Source organism: Octopus bimaculoides, chromosome 7, assembly GCF_046866305.1.
Source record: "Octopus bimaculoides isolate indiv1 chromosome 7, ASM4686630v1, whole genome shotgun sequence".
Classification (NCBI taxonomy): Eukaryota; Metazoa; Mollusca; class Cephalopoda; order Octopoda; family Octopodidae; genus Octopus; species Octopus bimaculoides.
In genome coordinates, this window is record NC_142934.1 from 28,746,399 (window position 1) to 28,769,685 (window position 23,287).

A 23,287-nucleotide genomic window follows, 5' to 3' on the forward strand; every position below is an offset into this window, starting at 1 on the left:
GTTTTCTTCTAGCCCTGACTTTTGCCGCTCAAGTTGTTCGCTGGAGATCTCCTTTATTATCGTTTGGTTTGGGTTTAAGAGCTCAAAGTGGACTAAACCTTTCATGTCCCACCAAACAGATAACAACACTTTACGTGGGTGAAGACCTTCTTTAGCCTGGGATGCCGGTGTTTTTCCTTTCCCTACCCACTATCTTCACCGCTTGACATTTATATAGAGAACCGATTTTTCGTCACCAGTCACTATTCGGTTAAAAAAAAGTTCATTCGTGAGACGTGGCAGCAAAGAGCATATATTAAGTCTCTTCGTGCGATTAGACTCGGAAAGTTTGTGAAGAATCCATTGACCCAAGTTGCTGACTTTTCCAATGGCACGCAGGTGTCGGTGAATAGTTATATGACTAAATCCAAGCTTCTCTGGTAGTTCCTAAACAGTTACGATGGGATTTTGTTCCTCCAGGGTAAAATTACTACCTGCTTTTATCGCAAGTTGATGCAGGTAGTTTATCCCGTCCCCCTCCAATCGCGTTATTTATGGGATGACTCACTATTTATGCCTGTATTATAAATATTATACGTGATTTATTGTGACTAGATTTGATGTGATTTTCACATATAAGCAGTCTTGGCAAGATTTCTCACTTCCGGAACTTTTGCGAAAATACTCTGAGTAAATCATTGTTAATCCCAGTGAGTTATTGTTTTTTTTTTTATTCAATGTAAATTGCAATTGGTTAATATCCTGCTACAGTTCGAGAAAGGAAATACCTACACAAGTTTGACCCTCCCTGCTCGACTTTGTTTCCTCATTATTCCTGATAGGGTAGAATTCCGATTATATCGAAATTTGCTGTGAAAAATGTTTTCCAAGGATGGGAAGAGGAGTTTCGGAAAATTCACTCGAGGTCGCTTTGTTTTTTCATAACTTTGAAATTTTTTATAAATCCTTTCAGATGGTGTATATTATTATATCGAAATTTAATACTAAAAAAAAAAAAATTATAATAGGCTCGCACATATACATACTGACACATCAAAAATGAAAATTTGAAATTTGAAAAAAATTATGTGTGCGAGCCCACCATTTTTTTTTTCATATTACATTCCGATATAATCGTAATCCACACCATCAGAACGGTATTTGTAGAAATTTTCGTAAAGAAATACCCATTTTTCTGAAAGTTACGAGGATACAAAGCCGAATTTTGTTAATTTTCAGAAGTTTCCCTCTCTACCATCTGCACCATCCAAAAAAAAAAAAAAAAAAATTGCATAAAAAATATCAATTTTTTTTCTAGAAGTTACGAGAAAACAAAGTCGATGGAGCACAATTGTATAAGTGTGCCCATAATGAAATGTCTATGAAATTAATCTTCACGCACTGTCTCTTCACTCCGATGTCGATTTTCCTATGTATAATTTAACAGCTCTTATTCATGTAATTCTGTCTCATTTTCTTCAGAGATATTAAAATATTATGCTGTTGAAATATTATGCTTTTTCTAACCAAATTATTCTTGATTAAAATGATGTAATTTTTAAGCCGGTGGCTCTTGACCCGTGCACTAGATGAAGCCATTTGGTTTTTCGTTTCATGTCATAAAAATAGTTTCTGACTCAGTTGACTACTATGCCATTATAGTGAATGAAAATTAAATTTCGAAAAAGGTGTCGCATCAGGAAATCCCCGTTTTTTTCTTATATAAAGCAAACATTTCGAGAATTCAACAATTTGCAATCAGAACTTCATATAGGAAGAACAAGAAAAGAAACCAATCACATTTTTATTATTAAGTGAGTTTTATTATTTTTTCAACTTTGATATTGTTTGCTTTTTTTCTTGAAACATTATTTATTATTTAATTTAAAAATTACCAACCATCTTTAGGGAGATTTTAAGAAAATTGAGAACTGAAGAATTGGTCAAATCTACCTTACTTCGTTTAAGAACTTAACACTCTCCTCTATTTATTTTTTTATACCTACGATAAAAATGTCTCTTGTATGTTAAACTTCCACTGTATTTCACCCTACACTCACCGGACGGATTTTGGTTTTTTGTTTTGCATTACGAACTTAAAAACGATGAGAGAAGCTTTTTCGGTTAAAGTTGTTGTTTCTACCACATTCCACAACCACCTGGTACTTTCGTTTTTAAGTGCGTAGTGTTAAAAAAAAAAAAATGACCAGGAGTGGCTGTATGGTAAGTAGCTTGCTTACCAACCACATATTTCCGGTTTCAGTCCCACTGCGTGGCACCTTGGGCAATTTTAATTCATACGTGACTCTACATATTGTTTTTCTCACTCGGGATATCTAAGTCTATTTTTATACGTCACTGGATTAATTTTGCTGTGAACTTCCTTGATAGCTGTCACCGTCTCAAAGGAGGAAGAAACGAACGAATTAAGCGGTTGGTTTGTCTTTTAACTTTTACTTGTGTAAGTTATTGAACAGCGGTCATGCTCGGTCACCTCCTTGGAGGGTTGTAGTCGAACTACTCGACCCTAGTATCCCATTTTTTAAAATTCTCTCTCTCTCATTGCCGAACCGTTAAGTTACGGTGACGTAAATAAACCGGGGCATACCTACACGTGTACCCCCATCCCGACTTTGTTTCTTCATAATTTTCAGAAAAATCGATATTTTTGAATGATTTTTTTCTCTCTCAAATACCCCCTTCAGATGGTGCAGATTACGATTATATCGGAATTTAATATGGAAATTTTTATCGAGTGTGTGGTGGGGAGTTTCGGAAAAGTCACATGGGTCGACTTTGTTTCCTCATATCTTTCAGAAAGATTAGTATTTTTTTTATGAAGTTTTCTTGAAAAAAAAAAATTGGGGATTCGTACATATACATACAGACACATTTTTCTTTTTCGAAATTTCATGTTTCATTTTATGTATATATGTGGTGTGTATCAGCATGTATGTGTACGAGACAACCAAATTTTATTTTTCGTATTAAATTCCGATATAATCGTAATCTACACACTCTGAAAGGTGTGTGTAGAGAATTTCATTAAAAATTACCCATTTTTCTGAAAGTTTTGACAAAACAAAACCGGACTCGTGTGAATTTTCCGAAACTCCTCAGCCCACCCTTGGAAAACCATTTTCACCACAAATTCACTCGTATTTGGTCGAAACTGCCACAGACTGCGTTAATTTCTGTAGTAAGCTTTTATTTATTTACTTTTGTTTTCATGTGTTGAAGGCGACATTTGCTTTGAAGCCGGTGGAAAGTGAAACAGAGGATAGAGCGAACACGCATGCACGTACGCCTATTATCTCATCTCTCTATACACGTACATATATAAATACATACATTCATTGTTCAAGTGTGTTTGTGTCTGTGTGTAAGTGAGTACAAATACATCAAGCTCAACTCGCTCGCATGCGCATACACACGTACGGCGCACTTACGTACGTACATACATACATACATAACATTATATTACATTACGTTGCATACATTGTGCGAGTGTTTCACTATTCAAGTCATGAACACGAAAGTCTATCTCTAAGTGTGTGTCATAAAAACAAAAATAAATAAATTTTACGGAAATTGACGAACAACCAGCTGATGTTTTCACATTCCAAAAGCTATTATTTCGCATTATGAAAAGACGTAATTTGTTATGAGAGTTCCCCAGCTTAAGCTGGTTCAGAGCGCTCCGTCGGAATTTAGGAGTGGCCGGGTTCGATGCCCTGTGAAAGCTTGTTGGCCACTTCTTTTTGTTCTTATTTTCTAAAGGATATTTACCTGATTTTCCAAGCTGCCCTCACATACTTCTTGCGTCGCAAATACTTTTATTTGTGTGTGTGTGTGTGTGTGTGTAGTAATCCCTTGCCATATCGCGGTTTATTATTTAAGCTTACGTCGATTCTTCTGTGGTTTTGTTTTGCTTTTATGATAAAATAAATATATCCAAATTATAAAAATATATATAGTACAGCACTGTTTCTACTTCGCGGATTTTCACCTCTCGCGGGGGCGTTTTGAAATGTAACAACCGCGATAGCCGAGGGATTAATGAATATATATATATATATATATATAAGACTATTGGATTTTACTTACAAGGTATTGGAATCTTATATGTATACCATTCTGCCTAAAAAATGGATTTACAAATACAATATCCCTACATTCACTCTCTATTTCCTATCTTATCTAAACTAACTATTACTTAACCATCCTCTCACACACGTCTCCGATGAAGGGATATAATAAATATCCTGAAACAGCTATAAGACCTTTTTATAAATGTTCTACAATGTACACAGCCTTGGTTTTTTTTTTATCTCATTACGAAAAGTAAATCCTTATATTCACACGCTGATATATGACCTACGTTGGACCCCTTATTCGCATAATCACCAAACCTGGAGTTTAACTGTGGTCTACCCATAGCACTTACTCAGCATTACCTGAAACCTCTGGGTCTAATTGACACCACTATCGCTCATAACCTCCATTTCTCTATAAATATATGTATGTATGTATATATATATATAACTGTTAAAGAGGACAACAAATGTTAAGGCAAGGCAAACGTCTCAAGTCATATACATTATTATTATTGGGAAAAAAAAAATTCAAAGTCTTACAGCTGTTTCTGGGATATCCCAGAATATGGGATATTCTGTCATCAGAGATAAATAGGGAAAATCTATACCCTTGTCATTTTCCCTATTTGTCTCCAATGACGGAATACCCCATACTTTGTAATATCCCAGAAACAGCTGTAAGACTTGGAATTTTTTTCCCCAGTATATGACTCGAGATGTTTGCCTTGCCTTAACGTTTGTTGTCCTCTTTAACAATTATATATCTTCTATATCAGAAATCTGCAATAGCTCCATAACTACTGTCTTGGCTATAACCTTGGAACCCTAGTAATCCATTACCTAGCATACCTAGGTCTCCTGTGAACTAAACCCCCATATTTTGTGTGTGTGTACACACACACACACACACACACACACACACACACACACACACACACACACACACACACACACACACGTATGTAACACAACCACCACCACATGCGCGTGCACGCATGAGTTGTCTAAGAGACAATAAGGTTTGTTACCTAACACTCCGTCGTATTCTTTATGCAAAACCGATTGGTAATACCAGCCATGGTGAATATTTAATACTATACATTTTGGATAATATATATATATATATGACACAACTACAGATGTGTGCCCCCTCCAGCTCCAAATTGGTTTTGGTTTAACTTTCTGGAAAATTGATAAAATTTTAGATAAAATTGTGACATTTGTTTCAGATGGTGTAGATTACAATTATATTAGTTTCTGAAATGAATAAAATAAATGAGGGGAGCATTATTTACACACTTCATCAAAATGTATAAGGAAACGAAGTTGAGATGTATGAATTATTCAACCCTGCCCCCAGTTTATTTCTTTCACATCAAAAATTCAGATATAATCATAATTTACACCATCTGAAATGTGTTAGTAGAATTTTTTTTTTTAATATATCCAGTTTTCAGTAAGTTACAAGTAAACAAATCGTAGTATGTGAGCTTCCTGAGAATCTTCTACGCCCCACCAAAAAGATTCGCAAATTCCAATATAAACCTAATCAACATCAACTAAAATGTATTTCTTGAAAATTCCATTTAAAATAAATGCATTTTCCAGAAGGTTATAAAGAAACGAATTTGTAGGTGGGGTATTTCAGAGGTTTATCTTAGGTTAGGCATTTCTCCTGCAGTTGTTTTACCAGAAGTATAGCATCAGTGGTGCTTCTCCCTGGCACAAAACCGAACTGCATCTCATCTAAACTTACTCTCTCCCTAATAAGTTGGGCTATGACCATCTCCGTGACTTTCATCACCTGATCCAACAATTTGATACCTCTGTAATTATTTCTATCTAATTCATCACCTTTACTTTTGTAGCAGTTGACTATGGTGCTGCTACACCAGTCATTGGGTATGACGCCTTCATGTATCACCTGATTAACTATACAGGTGACTGGACCATAGCCTACACCACCAGATATTTTAAACATCTCAGCAGTGATTCCTGAGGGACCAGGAGCTTTCCCTGTCCTCATATCCTTAATTTATCTATCAAAGTGCTGTCTATTCATCTATGCTTATACTAATGTCTTCTCACCCACTATATATATATATATATATATATATATATATATATATATATATATATATATGAATGAATGTATGTATGTACTTTTGAAAGGTTATTTTGTCAATGAAAACACACTGGTCCTATTATACTTCTTTTCATTATTATTAGGCAACTAATATATATATATATATATATATATATATATATATATATATATATATATATATAATAAAGTAAAGTTGTAAGATACCGCACGAGTGGAAATATATATGAAAGAAGGTTTGAAAATGCAATTTTAAAGATGTTTATTCACTTGACCGGTTTCACTTTTTTAGAAAAAGATTGTCAAAAGTAAAATGTAAAGCTTTGTATAAGCTCTGTTGTGTTACGTACTGATTGTCACAAAAGTATTAAAATACATATATACACTCTTTGATAATAGTTAGAAAATGTTTAAAACAGTTTAAAAGAGAGTATTCAACAAAAAGTGTTTGGTAGTATATATATATATATATATATACCTAGAAGGAGATATATTTAAGAATTTACAAAAAATTGGAGAGGAACCGGCCTGTCTTTTTAACATGTTCTCTCTCTTGTGTGTAGCTAAGGAATGTTTGCTATTTTAAGGGACAGTGTGGGAGGCTGGTTACGATGAGGGGGAGGGGCAATGTAGAATTAAAAGGATTTTTTTTGTTTCTGGGCTAGTCTGTTGTGGTTCAGTGGTTTTTGGGACTGGTCTTAGAGGTCAGAATGGTGTGAGTGTGTGTGTCTCTGTGCACATCTCCATGTGTGTGTGTATATAAATGTGTTTGTGTGCCATTGTTTGATTGGTCCCAGAGTTTATTGTGGTGGGTGTATATGGGTCTGTGTGTGTTTTATATTTGGTAGGGTGATGTGTATATGTGTGCACGTTTGTGTGTGTGTATGTGTGTGATTAATAAGTGCCCACTAAGTGGTATCTGTCTAGTGGTGGGATCCCTAAGTTGTTGGCGGTGGACTGTCATCCTTTCTTACACACATACACACATATACACATGCATATATGATGGGCTTCTTTCAGTTTCTATGTACCAAATCCACTCACAAGACTTTGGTTAGTCCAAGGTAGAAGAAACTGGCCCAAAGTGCTATGTAGTGGGATTGAACTCAAAGCTGTGTGGTGTGAAAGCAAACTTCTTAACCACATAAGCATGCCTGCACCTACAGAGCCATGCTTTACACCAAATGTTTTTCTTCATCCGATATGTTTGGTTACATTCATATAACATCTTTTATAAATCCTTTAATGCCATAAACATGTGCTTGTACATCTTTTATCTGTTACCTGCTCAAACTATACATTTTTTATAGCCAACTCGTTCCATTGAACTATTTTAACCCTGATTAGGATGTTGGTTTTAAGGTCTGGACTTATCCGAGTACTTATTCAGTGTTCATCTAATTCTATGCTTATACTAATGTCTTCTCACCCACTATATATATATATATATATATATATATATATATATATATGTATATATATATATATATATATATATATATATATATATGTATATATATATATATATATATATATATGAATTATGTATGTATTTTGGAAAGGTTATTTTGTCACTGAAAACACATGGGTTCTATTACACTTCTTTTCATCAACTAATTAACTAATTTACTAATCAATTGCTTGATTGATAATTCTTTTTCAGAGTTCTTTTATCACCATTCATGGCCTCATAAACGATATACCCTTGTTGCTCCAGGTTTTTCATGATGCATCCAAACTGGGCACACTGAGGGGACATGTTATTTATGAGGTCACAAACAACAGTAACTGGATGAAATATGTTTGAATAACCCATTAGGCAAAACTTGAAGTCCCAGTCAACTTTTACTATGTGTAAGAGTATGTATATATAAACATGAATGTCTGTGGGCACATATACCAATAGTTTAATTGGTTGTTTTGAATTGATATGCCATACATGCATTCAGCACAAGGCCAGCAATTTCGAGGAAAGGGATAAATCGATTACATTGACCCCCAATGCTTGACTGGTACTTATTTTATCAACCCTGAAAGGATAAAAGGCCAAGTTGACCCTGGCAGCATTTGAACTCAGAACATAAAAATGGACAAAATGCTTAGCAGCATTTTGCCTGGCATGCTAACGATTCTTTTGCTCAACGCCTTACTCATAATTAATATAAATGTAAAGTGATAATTGACATTAAATCCAAATTTGATTACAGACTCGTTGATGGGATCCAAACCAGGCATTCATATTAAAGACCATTCTACAGAGCACCTTCCATTCTTAAATTTAGGTATTTACTTCTATGCTAATGTTTCTAAGTATCCCTTTATGTTAAATCTCAGTTAATTCATTTATGATTCTTGGTTCCCATCTTAAAACCACAACATCAAGAAGGAGTACCTTTCTATGTTGATTGTTACTAGATCTTATTTATTCAATTCCATCCTGCCTGTTAAATAATTCTTGGATCTTCTTTATCCCGTTCCACTCACCATTAATTCATCCGTTGATCTGTCTACCCCAATTCATCTTATCCTTTAAACCATCCTCAGATTTACTTTATCCCATTCAATACTGTTTATTTATCCATTTTTTGATGGTTTCATATTCTCTATGAGAAAAGAGTGGTACCTCCCCCCCCCTTCATCCTTTTCTCCAGAAACAAATGGAGGAAGGGCTGAATGAATGCCCCTCCCTCTACATGCACACAACCTCTCTCAGTGCAATGTCACCAATTCTGACTAACAATCACCTTGCAAGTGTTCAGCAGTTTAGTCAGTTTCACAGTAACCTAGCAAGTGTTCTGCATTATAGTTAGTTACATAATCACCTAGCAGGTGTTCTGCAGTGTAACCAGTCATGCAGTAAGGGGTCTCTGCCTGTTTGCTTTAGCTTCTGTCAGTTGGCTTTGTTCTGTTCTTATTTTCAAATTGGCATTTATAATATACAGGCAAATCCAGGCCACTGTTGTTACTGTGTCAGATGCAATGTTCTGTGGTATTTCTTCCAGATCTCAGTACTCTGGGTTCAAATTCTACTGAAGTCAACTTTGCTTTTCAGGTGCCAGTCCAGTCTGATGGATTGGTAAAATTGTCAGAATCTTGTGTGAGATACCTTGTGGTGTTTGTTCTGCTTCTTTCTATTCATTTCAAATTCTGATGTCTTGTGGTAGCAAACTGGTCCATCAGGACCTAGTTAAGTGACAGGGCCACCCATTGTCAGACAGAGCAACATGTCACATGAAGTAACCCCGTAGTACAATGAAGAAGTAGTGAAGCTGACCAAACAACTCAAGTACTCGTCATCAAAACTGATGGAGAGACATTTATACATAAGGAGATATTGCTTGTAACTCTTCCTTTCTTTTATTTCCTTCCCCAAACTGATATTCATTGCATCCAACTCCCATCCTCATCTCTTAATCATCTATGACACTCTTTTCACTCTAGTACCTACCTAAACCTTTTCTGTTCCTCTGTTTTCTCTCTCATATACACTTTGTACCTTTACCTCACATCTCTCTCTCCCCAGTTGGGGAACCTCATCGGCAAGTCACCTGCTCCTATTCCTCTATCATACATTCACATCCCTCAAAACTATATCCCTCACTCACTTGACAGGGTCTGGTCTTGCTAGTAACTTGGTGACCTCACCAATGCTAGTCTCCCCCCCCCCCCCCAAAAAAAAACAAAGAAAGGCACATAGTCCACTATGTAAAGTGATTGGCATTAGGAAGGGCATCCAGCTGTAGAAACAATGCCAAAGAAGACATATGAGTTCTGGCTTCTCAGTTCATATCGAACCAACCAACACGTGTCAGCATAGAAAAACAGGAGATAAATAATGATAATAAAGATGTGTACGATTATATTTAACATTTATGTACGCTCAAGCATGTTAAGATCTTTACTGTGGGAAATTGTCTCAGGAGAGTAATTCTCTTTATAGACAAAAGGGTAGAAAACATCACTGGGGCATAAATGACATCATCATCAAATAGAAATATTCCTTGATACTTTTACATGATTAGAGATGTCCTGATACACATAAATATTCTGTAATACATTTACACACCCATGTGTGTGAAGATGCATGGCCTGACACTTAGGTGTGTTGCACTCACAACTAAGAGAACATGGTTTTGATTCCCAGACCATCTGCATGTGTTTTTGAATTAGAAACATTTGTTCACACCCAAAGTTACTGAAGTGTGCAACAAACTACCTGCATCAGTTGTTAGTTGCCAAGACATTGCATCTTTTAAAACCTCCATGCTTCCTGAAATTCGCCAACACATCTGATATCTCCTCTTCATATGCATGCACACCTGTATGACTCATATGCTGTTCATTTTCCTGACATTTGTACATAATTCTATGTACTGCACATGCACCTTTGATGAGTTGTAGTGCACCTGAGCACAATGCGCAATACTTTGATTATTATTACTATTTTACATCGTTTCAGTCCACTCAGATGTAAATGGTCCACCCTGTGTCAAATTAGACTTCCGATCAGTAGGAATGTTGGCCTGCTCACCTAGGCAGCTGAGTGATGTCAGTCAAGATCTAAAACAAAGCAAAGCACATCATGACCAATGATGTATAACAATGTCCAATAGTCTGGTCAATCACACAATATATATATATATATGTGTGTGTGTGTGGTAAGAAGCTTGCTTTTGGACCACATGGTTCCAGGTTCAGTCCCATTGTGTGCCACCTAGGGCAAATGTCTTTTACTATAGCATCAGGCTGACCAAAGTCTTGTGAATGGATTTGGCAGAGAGAAACTGAAAGAAGTCCATGTGTGTTAGTGTCTGTGTTTGTCCCCCATCAGCGCTTAACCAGTGTTGGTGTGTTTACATCCCCATAACTAAGCAGTTTGGTGAAAGAGACCATTAGAATAAGTACAAGGCTTAAAAAAAAAATAAGTCCTTGGAGTGGATTTGTTCAACTAAAACCCTTCAAGGTAGTGCTCCAGCATGGCCACAGTCAAATCACTGAAACAAGCAGCAGCATAAAAGAATATAGGGAGAGAAAGAGACATCTGATAATATATTTATATGTGTAGAGATCTCTCTGACACTCTCTTGAAATTACCCTTATTCTTCTTCACCCAATCCACTACCTATTCTCTTATACTCACCTTCTTGCATCTTCAAAGTTTGTTCTGTACCTCATCATCACAATCTCTATCTTCTTCCCAGCTATTCCCACTCCACCCTTCTACAATGCATGGTAGCCTATCATCTCTATAGCAAGACATCCTATATTAGCTTCTCAACGCCAGGCATAATCCAACTCTCCCTCTCAAATACTTCATACATTCGGTCAAGGATCTTTTTTTTTCCTTTCTCTTTTTCTTTGTCTTGCAAGTTACTAGGCAACCTCACAGGAGCCTGTGTCATTAAAACAAAAAAGCCCCCAGAACACGGGAGGTTCTCAACGGGGTACTAGGCATGTTGAAGGGGGCAGTGAGGTAACATAATTAATTAACTAAATCTTACCTATGGTAGTAATTATATTATACATAAATCTAATATTGGTTATTGAAATAAAATGAGAAGCAATATATCATGTTTAAAGGCAATATATCATGTTTGAACAAGAATAATTAATTTTTAATGTTATATTTCTGCTTTGAATAGTATTTTTTTAAACATGCAGTTGTTCTTGTTTTCTTCATATATTGAGAAGACCCGACAAGCCAAGTGAGACCATAACCCGTGGCCTATGCTAGTGGGTGTAACCAGCCCACTTATGAGTACCCCTCATTCATTGGACAATAAACTTTGCTTGCGAAGACCTGTTGAGGCAAGTGAAATCAAAATCGCTGATGTGGCTGATGATAGTACCGCCTGATAGGCACTAATTAAAAGCGCCATCATAGTGTTATCGTTGCCAGGGCCACTGATTGGCTCCCGTGCCGGCGGCATGTAAAAAGCACCATTCAAGCGTGATCGTTGCCAGTGTTGCCTTACTGGTACGTGAAAAACATTCGAGCGTGGTTGTTACCAGTGCCGCCAGACTGGCTCCCGTGCAGGTTGCACGTAAAAAACACCTTTTGAGCGTGGTTGTTGCCAGAACTGTCTGACTGGCTCTCGTGCCAGTGGCACATAAAAGCACCCACTACACTCTCGGAGTGGTTGGCATTAGGAAGGGCATCCAGCTCTAGAAACTTTGCCAGATCAGACTGAAGCCTGGTGCAGCCTTCTGGCACGCCAGTCCTCAGTCAAACTGTCTAACCCATGCCAGCATGGAAAGCGGACATTAAACGATGATGATGATGATGATGATGATATATGCTATGTGGTAATTTTTCATGACATAGATACACTTGTATAATATGAGGGTTGTCCTTAAAGTAATGCATTTTTTTTTTATTTACTGATACAATTTGTTCGAATTGCTCATGTTGACTGAATAACTCTTCTTTTATACTAATATACTATTCAACATAATCTCCATCATAAATGATACATTTGTGCCATTGTTCAATCCAACTCTTAGATCCTCTTCCAAAAAATCCATGTGAGGACTGCTCGACGTGTTGATTGTTTTCAGATTCATGTCTGGCTTCTTCCTCCTAATGATTTTTCTAAACTTATCAAATGTCTCTGTGCACTACTTGCTGTTCACAGTCATATTCTAGAAATTCAAAGAGAATTGTACCCTTCCTCACTCACCAGTAAACACAGAATCAGTCACTATGGCTTCCTGTACTAATTACTGGCTCTTCAACTTCTAACATCTTGGAAAAAAGGTGTGATGCCATTCTGTGGTTTGAAACTTTATTTCTAGATCATGAAAATACAGTCGTGTATGTTTCATCTCTGCTACCAGAAAAAGCATGTATTCATTGACTTCAAATGTTTCCAGCAGACAAGAGCAGACTTTTACTCTTCTTCTTCTTCTTCAAATCAGGTGTAAACTGCTGTGGTAACCACTTTGCACACACTTTCCGATACCTAAAGGCTTCCACAGTAATACATTGTGACCAGAGTCCAGTTGTATGGCAAGCTCACAGATTGTGACTCATCTGTTCATGTGAAACAATTCATATATGCACCAGTCATTTGACTCAATAGTTGCAGTTATCTTCCACTCTGTGGTTTGATTTCAATACAGTTTTCCCCATTTTTTTAACAGATGGATGAAGAATCCATCTGTGCACATTACTCTAGAGAAGTGGTTCTCAACTAGGGTTCATATAAGATTTTGCTGTTAAAATTTATGTGCAATTAATTGGTTATACTTCTTCAATACACAAAATATGTTAATCTTTTCTTTTGTACAATTCCTAATGATATTTAATTATAAAGATATTGGGCTATCCCATAAATAATGTTTTTTTTCAATTGCATGAACTAAAAGTTGGAGGGGTACAGGATAAACTACCTGCATCAACTTGCTATAAAAGCAGGTAGTAATTTTCCTTTGTGTTTATTCTTAGTGCAAGTTTTGAAGAGTGCAGTTCAATTTTTTACAGTTATTTTTTTCAAATGGAAGTGACAAAGGAGCATATTTGGCATATTTTGCTTTATGAGTTCAATAAAGGCAAAAACGTAGTGGAAAGTGCGAGGAATATTAATATTAATGCAATATATGGGGATCGGACAATAAGCATAAGCCAGTTTCAATGGTAGTTCCAGAAATTCCAAACTGGAAACTACAGCCTAGAGGACAAGCCTCGTCCTGAAAGATCTGTAGAGCTCAACGAGGACATCCTGCAAACCCTGGTGGAACTACCTACATCAACTTGCAATAAAAGCAGGTGGAATAAAATCCCATCATAACTGTTAAGGAACTAGCAGAGAAGCTTGGATTTAGTCATTCAACTATTCATCGACACCTGCATGCCATCGGAAAAGTCAGCAAATTGGATCAACGGATTCTTCACAAACTTTCCAAGTCTAATCACGCTCAGAGAGTGAAAGTGTACTCTTCTTTGCTGTCAAGTCTCATGAATGAACCTTTTTTATACCGAATAGTGACTGGTGACGAGAAATCAGTTATCTATAAAAATGTCAAGCACCGAAGACAGTGGGTAGGAAAAGGGAAAACATCAGCACCCCAGGCTAAAGAAAGTCTTGACCCACGTAAGGTGTTTGTTTGGTGAGATATGAAAGGTTTAGTCCACTTTAAACTTTTAAACCCAAACCAAACAATAACAAAGGAGATCTATTGTGAAGAGCTTGAGCAGCTAAAGTCAGCACTAGAAGAAAAAAGACTATCTTTGGTTTTAAGATGAAAGGTGTTCTTCCATTAAGATAATGCTCGGCCACATACAGCAAGGATGATATTCCAAAGGCTGGAGTCGTTTGAATGGGAAACGATGCCCCACCCACCATATTTGCCGAACATTGCCTCAACTGATTATCCTTTATTCCGCAGTCTTCAAAATCATTTGGATGGAAAAAATGTGAATTCTGGAGATGAGGTCAGAACAGTAGTGGAAGAGTATTTTTTTGTCACGGACAGGTGAATTTTGGAAGAGGGGCCTTGCAAGTCTACCAGATAAATGGAAGAGCATTGTAGAAAATGAAGGAGAGTATATTTTAGATGAAAACAGAACTCTGTTTCTCGTAATTTTGAAAAATAAAAGAAGTATAAAAAAACTGTATTATCAAAGGATGACCCAATACAATAGAATTTTTTTAAACATTGAATGGCTATGAGGGTCCACTTGAGTAAAATAGGAATCAAAGGGGTCCATAGGTAAAAAATGGTTGAGAATCACAGCTCTAGTCAGTGGTGTCATCTGAGTTAACAACCTGTAGCCTTCTGCGGATGTTGGACAACCTGTCATTAAATCGATGATAGCATGTTGCTTCTGCTTGAAACCTGTGATTTGCGAGTGATGAAGAACAGGAAGAAGGCTTACTAGAGAGAAAAAGTTACTCTACTAACGTATACAGTTTAAACAATATATGTCAGTTAATTACACACACACACACACATATGAGGTGGGGAACATGAGTGTAAGTAATCCCCTCAATCAAATTTCTAAGATCTTTTTCTCTATTTGTCTAGGTATCGCATGGTGACTGAACTGGATGTTTTATTGTAAATTTACTATACTAATTTACTTGTAAATCCTGCTTTGCTTTATATACTCCAAGATTGGATAAGTGCCAATTAACCCATTACCTCCCATAATTCTATTAACTGGAATTTTTTTAATGAAACTTTGGTTTCAAGCATAAAACAGCCTTAGAAACACGCTGGAATGATCAAAATAACATTTCAAAATAACATTTTAAATAGAAATAAGCGAGATATTGGGTAAAAAGTTAGCAAACCTCATTTGAATATCAGAAAAATATACCTAGTAGATATAACAAAAAGGTTAGATGTGTGTAAATATTGACAGATAATTACAAAATTTGTAATTTTTAAGTGATCTCATATGAGATCACTGGTAGGTAATGGGTTAATGTAATAATTCCAATTAGTCCCCACTATATTTAATCCTTCTTTGGCAAATAAAAAATATAATTATCATATCATCTGTTATCATTGGTATTCATTAATATAGGACTGACTTTATTCAGTGAGTTCACCTGAAAATCATTATTATTACTGGACTATTCACTGGGAACAGTCTTGTGTGGTAAAAAACAAATATATATTTTTTAGTTGTTTCAATTATTAGACTGCTGCCATACTGGGGCTCTTGCCTTGGAGAATTTTTTGGTGTAATGAAACAATTCCACTACTTATTTTTTTAAAGCCTGGTATTTATTCGGTCAGTCTCTTTTGTTGAACTGCTAAGTTACAGGGATGTAAACACACCAACACTAGTTGTCAAGTGGTGGCGAGAGACAGACACAAAGACACGCGTGTATATACAACAGGATTCTTTCAGTTTCCGTATAACATATCCACTCCCAAGGCTTTGGCCCGGCCTGAGGCTATAGTAGAAGACACTTGCTCAAGGTGCCATGCAGTGGGACCAAACCTGGAAACAAATGGTTGGGAAGTAAGCTTCTTACTACACAGACATTTCATATTAATATTTTGCCATAATAGAGTTCATTGGATGTTGTTTATTTTCAGTTCAGCAAAACTATGATCAAAAAGATTCAAGTCACTGATCATCTCATCTTTTCTATAGATATTCTGGACTACATGAACAAATATGTGCTTTGCTTATTTAAAATAGTAGGATCTGATTTAAAGATTAGGCTGTTGTTTTATGTAGAAGTTTCCATTTTTGTTGCTGTAAGTGGGAAAGTAATCATGGTTGGTTAATGAGGGCTGACACAGTGATGTAGTCAGCCACTTTGTAACTACTTCATATTGCATTTATCATCTACACCATCTTACATGCACAAGACAAAGCCACATCCTTTTTAATGCTTTAAACCCTTTTTTTGATTGCAACTAGTTTATAACCACATCAGTTTTGTTATACTAAAAGCATGCATATTTGTATTTAAACCTGCCATTGTAATTCGACATCAGAGTTTTTTGTTAAGTTATATCCTAAACATCAACTTTGATATCAAACGACTTTCTTCCTAAATCTTTACAAGTTCTTGATTATTTTTGAAATTTGTTCCTGAAACACACACAAACTATGTATTTCATTATAAATGTGATTAGTAGATTCAACCCATTGATTGGTTTAACACCAACACCTGGTACCATGAGAGCATTTGGCAGAATGCACCCTGTTGCAAGCTTTTAGGCCAGTTTAGGGTCATGGAGACTATTTTCTCTTCTAAAGAAAAAATTTACAAAGGTTATAAAATTAACCTGTTATTTACTTATTGTTTTTTTTTTTTGTCTCTGATTGTTTTGTTTTCATTTTTATTTCCAGATATTTTCTGACTGATTTTCGGTTACAATATCCAGTAAGTATTATCTGTTAACTATTGGTTTTACAATCTTCTTCCTCAGTTTTCTGTGAGCTATTTCTTGTTTTTCCACTCCTTTTCTCCATTACAATTTTGCACTCATGATCATATGATCATGGTTTCAATTCCTAGACTGGGTTGTGTGTTAAGTTCTTGAACAAAACACTTCATTTTACACTATTCCAGTTCATCAACTGTAAATGTTACTCTCACTTTCACTTTTATAATTATTATTTTCTTTCAGTTATTAAAACCTTGGTAAGTAATGGGAGAAAATGAAAATGGAATTGAGAATGACATGCTACAGTCTATTTTGACAGAAAACAAAATACTGAAAGGTAAACTACGAGGATTTAAAACACTTGGTAAGTAGTCATTAATAGTTTCTGATTTTGAAGTCTCACATTCCACCTCTACACATTTCACATCATCTGTGATGCCACCTATTTTCTCCACGTCTTTCTTCTCAAATGATATTAGCTATTGACCGTGGTTCTACCTTTGTTCCCCATTTATTGCATTCACTTCTGTCTCCATCTCTATCCATCTGTCACTCTCCTTTCCACTTACCTATATGCTGAACCATATCTATTATATTCACCTTCCTGTAGCCTAACACATTTTCACCTCCATCTTCTCTCATTTTCTAACAGGGGTAGGCATATATCTCCTCTATATAGCAAGTCAAGTGTTTGTGTCCGTCTGTGATACTTTAACCTCTCATCACTTGGCATTAAACCACCTCCTTCACTACTAGACCTGACTCAATTGTAGGGCTCTTGCCTTCCAGGTTACTTAGTAACCTCAGTAGTGCCAGTGCTACATAAAAAGCACCTAGTACACTTTGTGAAGTGGTTGGTGTTGGGAAGAACCCCCAATCATAGCGACCATACCAAAGCAAACATTGAAACTTAGTGCAGTGCTTGGGCTCATCAGCTCCTTTTGAACCAGACAGCTCATGCTGCCTTATGTGTATATATATATATATATATATATATATACACACACATGAGTGATGATACCTCTTTCCAAGTGCACATTACCAGGATGACGACAAAGTGCAGACAACTGGCTGGATGGATCCTGAGAACATTCAGAACCAGAGATAAGGAAACCATGATGGTCCTCTGGAGGACATTCGTCCTCAGCCGCCTGGATTACTGCTCACAGCTATGGTCACCCACCAGTGTGAAATTAACAGGGGACCTTGAAGCAATCCAGAGAAGATTCACAAAGAAGGTTGTCTCTTTGCAACTGCTCGGCTACTGGGAAAGGCTGAAACAGCTAAGACTCTACTCCCTGGAGAGAAGGCAGGAGAGGTATGCAGTAATATACATCTGGAAGATCCTGGAAGGAATTGTGCCAAATTTTGGCATTGAAAGCTACACCAATGCCAGAACGGGATGACACTGCATAGTGCCAAAGATTCCAGCAATGCCATCGCGCTTCAGGACCAGTTACTGCAACAGTTTGGGTTTCAGGGGCCCACAGCTTTTTAATATTTTCCCAAAGAGCCTGAGGAACCTGCACAAAGTAGATGTCGGGGGTTTTAAATCAAAGCTCGACCTCTTCCTGTTGAGAGTCCCAGATGAACCTACCTCATGACGAGAGGTGCAAATGAGGGTAGCTACATCAAACTCCATTCTTCACCAAGTGCCACATATTGGAGGAGGCTCTCAGTAATAACAGTGTAGCAAAACGGCGGTGCATCAGCATGGCCGCAGCTCTGAGCTGAAACTATTAAAAAAAAAAAAAAAATTATATATGACCGAGACCTTTGGAAATGTGCTGTGCATGAGAAGACCCGGCAAGCCAAGTAAGATCGTTGCCAGTGCCCCCTGACTGGCTCTTGTGCGGGTGGCACATGAGATGCACCATTTTGAGCGTGGCCGTTGCCAGTACCGCCTGACTGGCTCCCGTAGGATTTTCGAGCGAGATCATTGCCAGTACCCCTGGACTGGCTTGTGCGGGTGGCACATAAAAGACACCATTTCGAGCGTGGCCGTTGCCAGTATCGCCTGACTGGCCTTCGTGCAGGTGACACGTAAAAGCACCTACTACACTCTCTGAGTGGTTGGCGTTAGGAAGGGCATCCAGCTGTAGAAACTCTGCCAAATTTAGATTGGAGCCTGGTGTTGCCATCCGGTTTCACCAGTCCTCAGTCAAGTCGTCCAACCCATGCTAGCCTGGAAAGCGGACGTTAAACGATGATGATGATGATGATGTATATATTTATATATATTATAATTTTCTTATATATATTATATATATGTATATATTTATATATATATTATAATTTTTTTAATATATATTATATATATATATATTATATGTATATACATATTTATATATATTATATATATATTATATGTATATACATATTTATATATATTATATATATATTATATGTATATACATATTTATATATATTATATATATATTATATGTATATACATATTTATATATATTATATATATATTATATGCATATACATATTTATATGTATTATATATATATATATATATATATATATATATATATTATATGTATATATATATTTATATATATTTTAATTTTTGTATATATATTTTATATATATTATAATTTTTTTATATATTTTATATATATATTATATATATTTATATATATTATAATTTTTTTATATATATGATATATATATATATATTTATATATATTATAATTTATATATATATATATATATATATATATATATATATATATATATACATATATATGTGTGTGTGTGTGTGGAGGCACGTGGCTTAGTGATTAGGGTATCAGCATCATAATCGTAAGATTGTGGTTTCGATTCCTGGACTGGGCGACACATTGTGTTCTTGAGCAAAACACTTCATTTCACATTGCTCCAGTCCACTCGGCTGGCAAAAATGAGTAACGCTGTGATGGACTGGCGTCCCATCCAGCTGGGGAACACATACGCCATAGAAACCGGGAAACCAGGCCCATGAGCCTGGCTAAGCTTTAAAAGGGCGCATTTATTTTTTATTTATATATATATATATGTGTTTCTTCTGTAATTATATAATTTTCTTTTAAAATTATTATTTCAGATAAGATGTTCAAAGATGTCAAAGAAAGAAACGTTGTCCTTGAAAGTGAAATTTCCCAACTGAAAGAAAAACACATAGTGAAAACTCCTGCTGTAGAAGTAAAGTTTTTTTGTGTGTTTTAATAAGGCATAGTCATAAGTGTGTGGTTAAGAAGCTTGGGTTCAATCCTAGTGTGAGACACATTGTGAAAGTATCTTCTATTATAGCAATGTGCCAACCAAAGCTTTGTGAATGGATTTGGTAAACAGAAAGTGCAAGAAACCTTTAGCACATGTGTGTTTGTGTGTGTGTGTGTGCATACTGTAAAGCGGTTGATGTTAGGAAGAATGTCGTGCTGTAGAAACCTTACCAAAGTAGACATTAGAGAGCACAGTGTAATCCTTGGACCTGTGAGATCCTGTCGAACCAGCCAACCTATGCCAGTGTAGAACATGGACATTACATGATGAGGATGATACAATAGGTTTCTTTTAGTTTCTGTCTACCAAATCCTTTCATAAGACTTTGGTCAACTTGGAAATATAGTAGAAGACACTTGCCCAAGTTTCATGTAGTAGGACTGAGCCCAAAACCATGTGGCTGGGAAGGAAACATCTTAACATCACAGACATGTCTGTGCCTCTTTGCATGAATAGTTAAAAACATAGCTATGTTTTAAAATTTACAAAGTATATTGAAAACTATTTCATTTTCTTAATCATGGCACTTATTGTTCATACTTGTATCTGATAACAATCATTAATCATGCTTGTGTCTGATAGCAGTTATTAATCCTTTTGATTACTCAGGTGAATCATCTGAGATCATCTTGGGTTCCATGATACAAACCTCCAGTTTTAAAATAATCTTAATTAAAACCTTCTCTCAAAATTCATGCTTATTTTATGTTCTAAATTAAGGCAGCAAGCTGGCAGAATCATTAGCACACTAGATAAAATGCTTAGCAGTATTTCACCCGTCACTATATTCTGAGGACAAATTCCACCAAGATCAACTTTGCCTTTCATCTTCAGGGTCAATAAATTAAGTATCAGTGAAGTACTGGGGTGGATGTGACTGACTACCCCGCCCCCTCAAATTCCAGGCTTTGTGCTTATAGTAGAAAGGAATTTATGTGCAAAATGCTAGCTTAGTAATGATGAAAATATTTTACTAAATTCTTCATTATTTTCAGAATTACTTGAAACAAAGGCAGGGTTTTTTTTTAAACAGAAATATGGTAAGAAAAGGTTTATCATTCATGAGTCTCATAGCAATATTAATTAGGATTTTTGGGGGTCTCTCAAGTGTTGTATAGTATAGATTTTCTTGAGTCTTGACCCTTTTGTTACCATATTTCAGTTGAACTACACTACTTTTGTTTTAATTAATTTTGAAAATAATAAAGAATTTTGTAAAATAACTTCATCATTGTGAATCTGGTATTTAAAACATAAATTAACATTCAATTTTGTTGGAAGGTTTTGATTTAAAAACCCTTGAAAACAGGAAGTTTGTATCATAGAACTAGGAATGGTCTCATGTGGGTTGGTTTCAAAAAGGTTAAATTATACTTAAGATTCTACTCCACATGAATGCAGTGTATTTTACAGTCTGAGAGCCATGAATTCACAACTGCCATGGAGCATTTCATTGTTTCTATGCTGAATTCTTTATTATTATTTCATCTTAACATTGACTTTTCCATGCTTGCATGGGTTTGGTGGAAACTTTTTAGGAAGATTTTTCTGATCTGGATGCCTTTTCTGCTACCAAGCAAGGTAAATAATACTTATCTTTGGCCAGACATATTTTTCATGGATGACTGGAAACAAATAACTTCACTTGTATGTTGCCCTCTTCTGACAAAATACATTAAGCCAAAATTATCTCAAGAAACTGAGATAATTGCAAAATATTGCAAAAATTATTGTGAATTTTTTTCAACTTGTTGTGTGTCATAAGTTGCTGTATAAGGAAAAGTTTAAAAATTTCCAAGATCCTATCTTTAGTATGTATGAGGCATGGTCCAAGGAATTCAGATATCCATTCTCTGACAAAACAGCAAATCAACATATTGTACTTTGTCAGAGGGCAGCTATATGACAGTGATGCTTGTTTACAACTGTCACATGATGTAAAGGCAAGGATATATACACACATACACATAGACTTAGAGGCTTCTTTCAGTTTCCATCTGCGAAATCCACTCACAGAGGGCTAAAGTAGAAGTTGCTTACCCAGGATACTGCACACTGGAGCTGAACCTAAGATCACAGTTACAAAGCAAGCTTCTTAACCACATGGCCTCATCGATTTTTTAATTTTTAAAACTTTTCTCCATTTTTTCCTTCAAAATTTCAGTTCTTAATGTTATGAAACTAGTTAATATAATTTAAGAAGTTTATTGAATATAATTGTTATTCACAGGACAAAGAAGATGATGATACTTTCGAATATGTTCCAAAAGCAAGTGAGCTCAAAGAAAAGGTTCCTCATGGAACCGAGTACAAGCTTCCTACACCTAAAATTTCTATGCTTGAAAACATGTCCATTGCAGATGTGAGAATTATTATATTTAATGTGTTTTTTTTTTGTTTTGTTTTTAACTATCAAATGTCTATCTTATAATATTGAAGATATTTGTCTAAATCAGATACCTTTGATTACTATTTTATTCTGCTAGACTTCCATTGACATTTATTATTTAAAAGCTAGTTTTATAGATACTTTTTTCAAAATTCTTATTTTGTTTTTCACACATTTACTTGTATAGCTTTGAAGTAATACTCTCTGAGAGAACAGGTTTTAGTTGCCAGAAACATGTTAAACTATGCAAAATATTAGAGAAAGAAACCTAGCTGTTTCTTGAAATAAATGCATCTAATACAACATGTTTTTTTCTTGAACCCTTAAAATACATCTGCTTGCATGGATCCCCACCCCTAAACATCCTATATGGACCCTAGATGAGAATCACTGGTCTAGATGGTTGAAGTAGCTTGGTTAAAAAAAAAGGTATTTAGTTTGGACCCTTTAAATGTCATGTGGACATGGGTTTGACTTAACCTTTTATCCTTCCTAGATCAATATAAGTACCAGTAGTATAATAAAGTGGACTTGATCTGTTATTCCTGTTGCAAAATTTGTTTGTATCTAAGGATAAAAAAAAATCAATCC

General features: G+C 35.7%; 1 protein-coding gene across 12 annotated transcripts in view; it reads left to right on the plus strand.

The window, feature by feature from the left end:
- Positions 1–23,287, plus strand: part of LOC106883071 (uncharacterized) — a 116,416-nt gene that overhangs the window by 62,353 nt on the left and 30,776 nt on the right. For 4 of the 12 annotated variants that reach the window (XR_016242575.1, XM_089355071.1, XM_014933946.3 and 1 more), the window contains 4 exons: positions 17,000–17,033; positions 17,281–17,401; positions 20,129–20,226; positions 22,538–22,669. Coding sequence is in view for 10 of the 12 variants with exons in the window: in XM_089355071.1 (XP_089211197.1) it covers positions 17,302–17,401; positions 20,129–20,226; positions 22,538–22,669 (330 nt within the window). In the remaining 2 variants the exon portion in view is untranslated. Of the gene's footprint in view, positions 1–1,029; positions 1,794–2,051; positions 2,413–3,224; positions 3,281–8,387; positions 8,463–16,999; positions 17,034–17,280; positions 17,402–20,128; positions 20,227–22,537; positions 22,670–23,287 lie in introns of those variants that run through there. The other 8 variants (XM_089355073.1, XM_052969629.2, XM_089355075.1 and 5 more) reach the window with 5 other exon arrangements.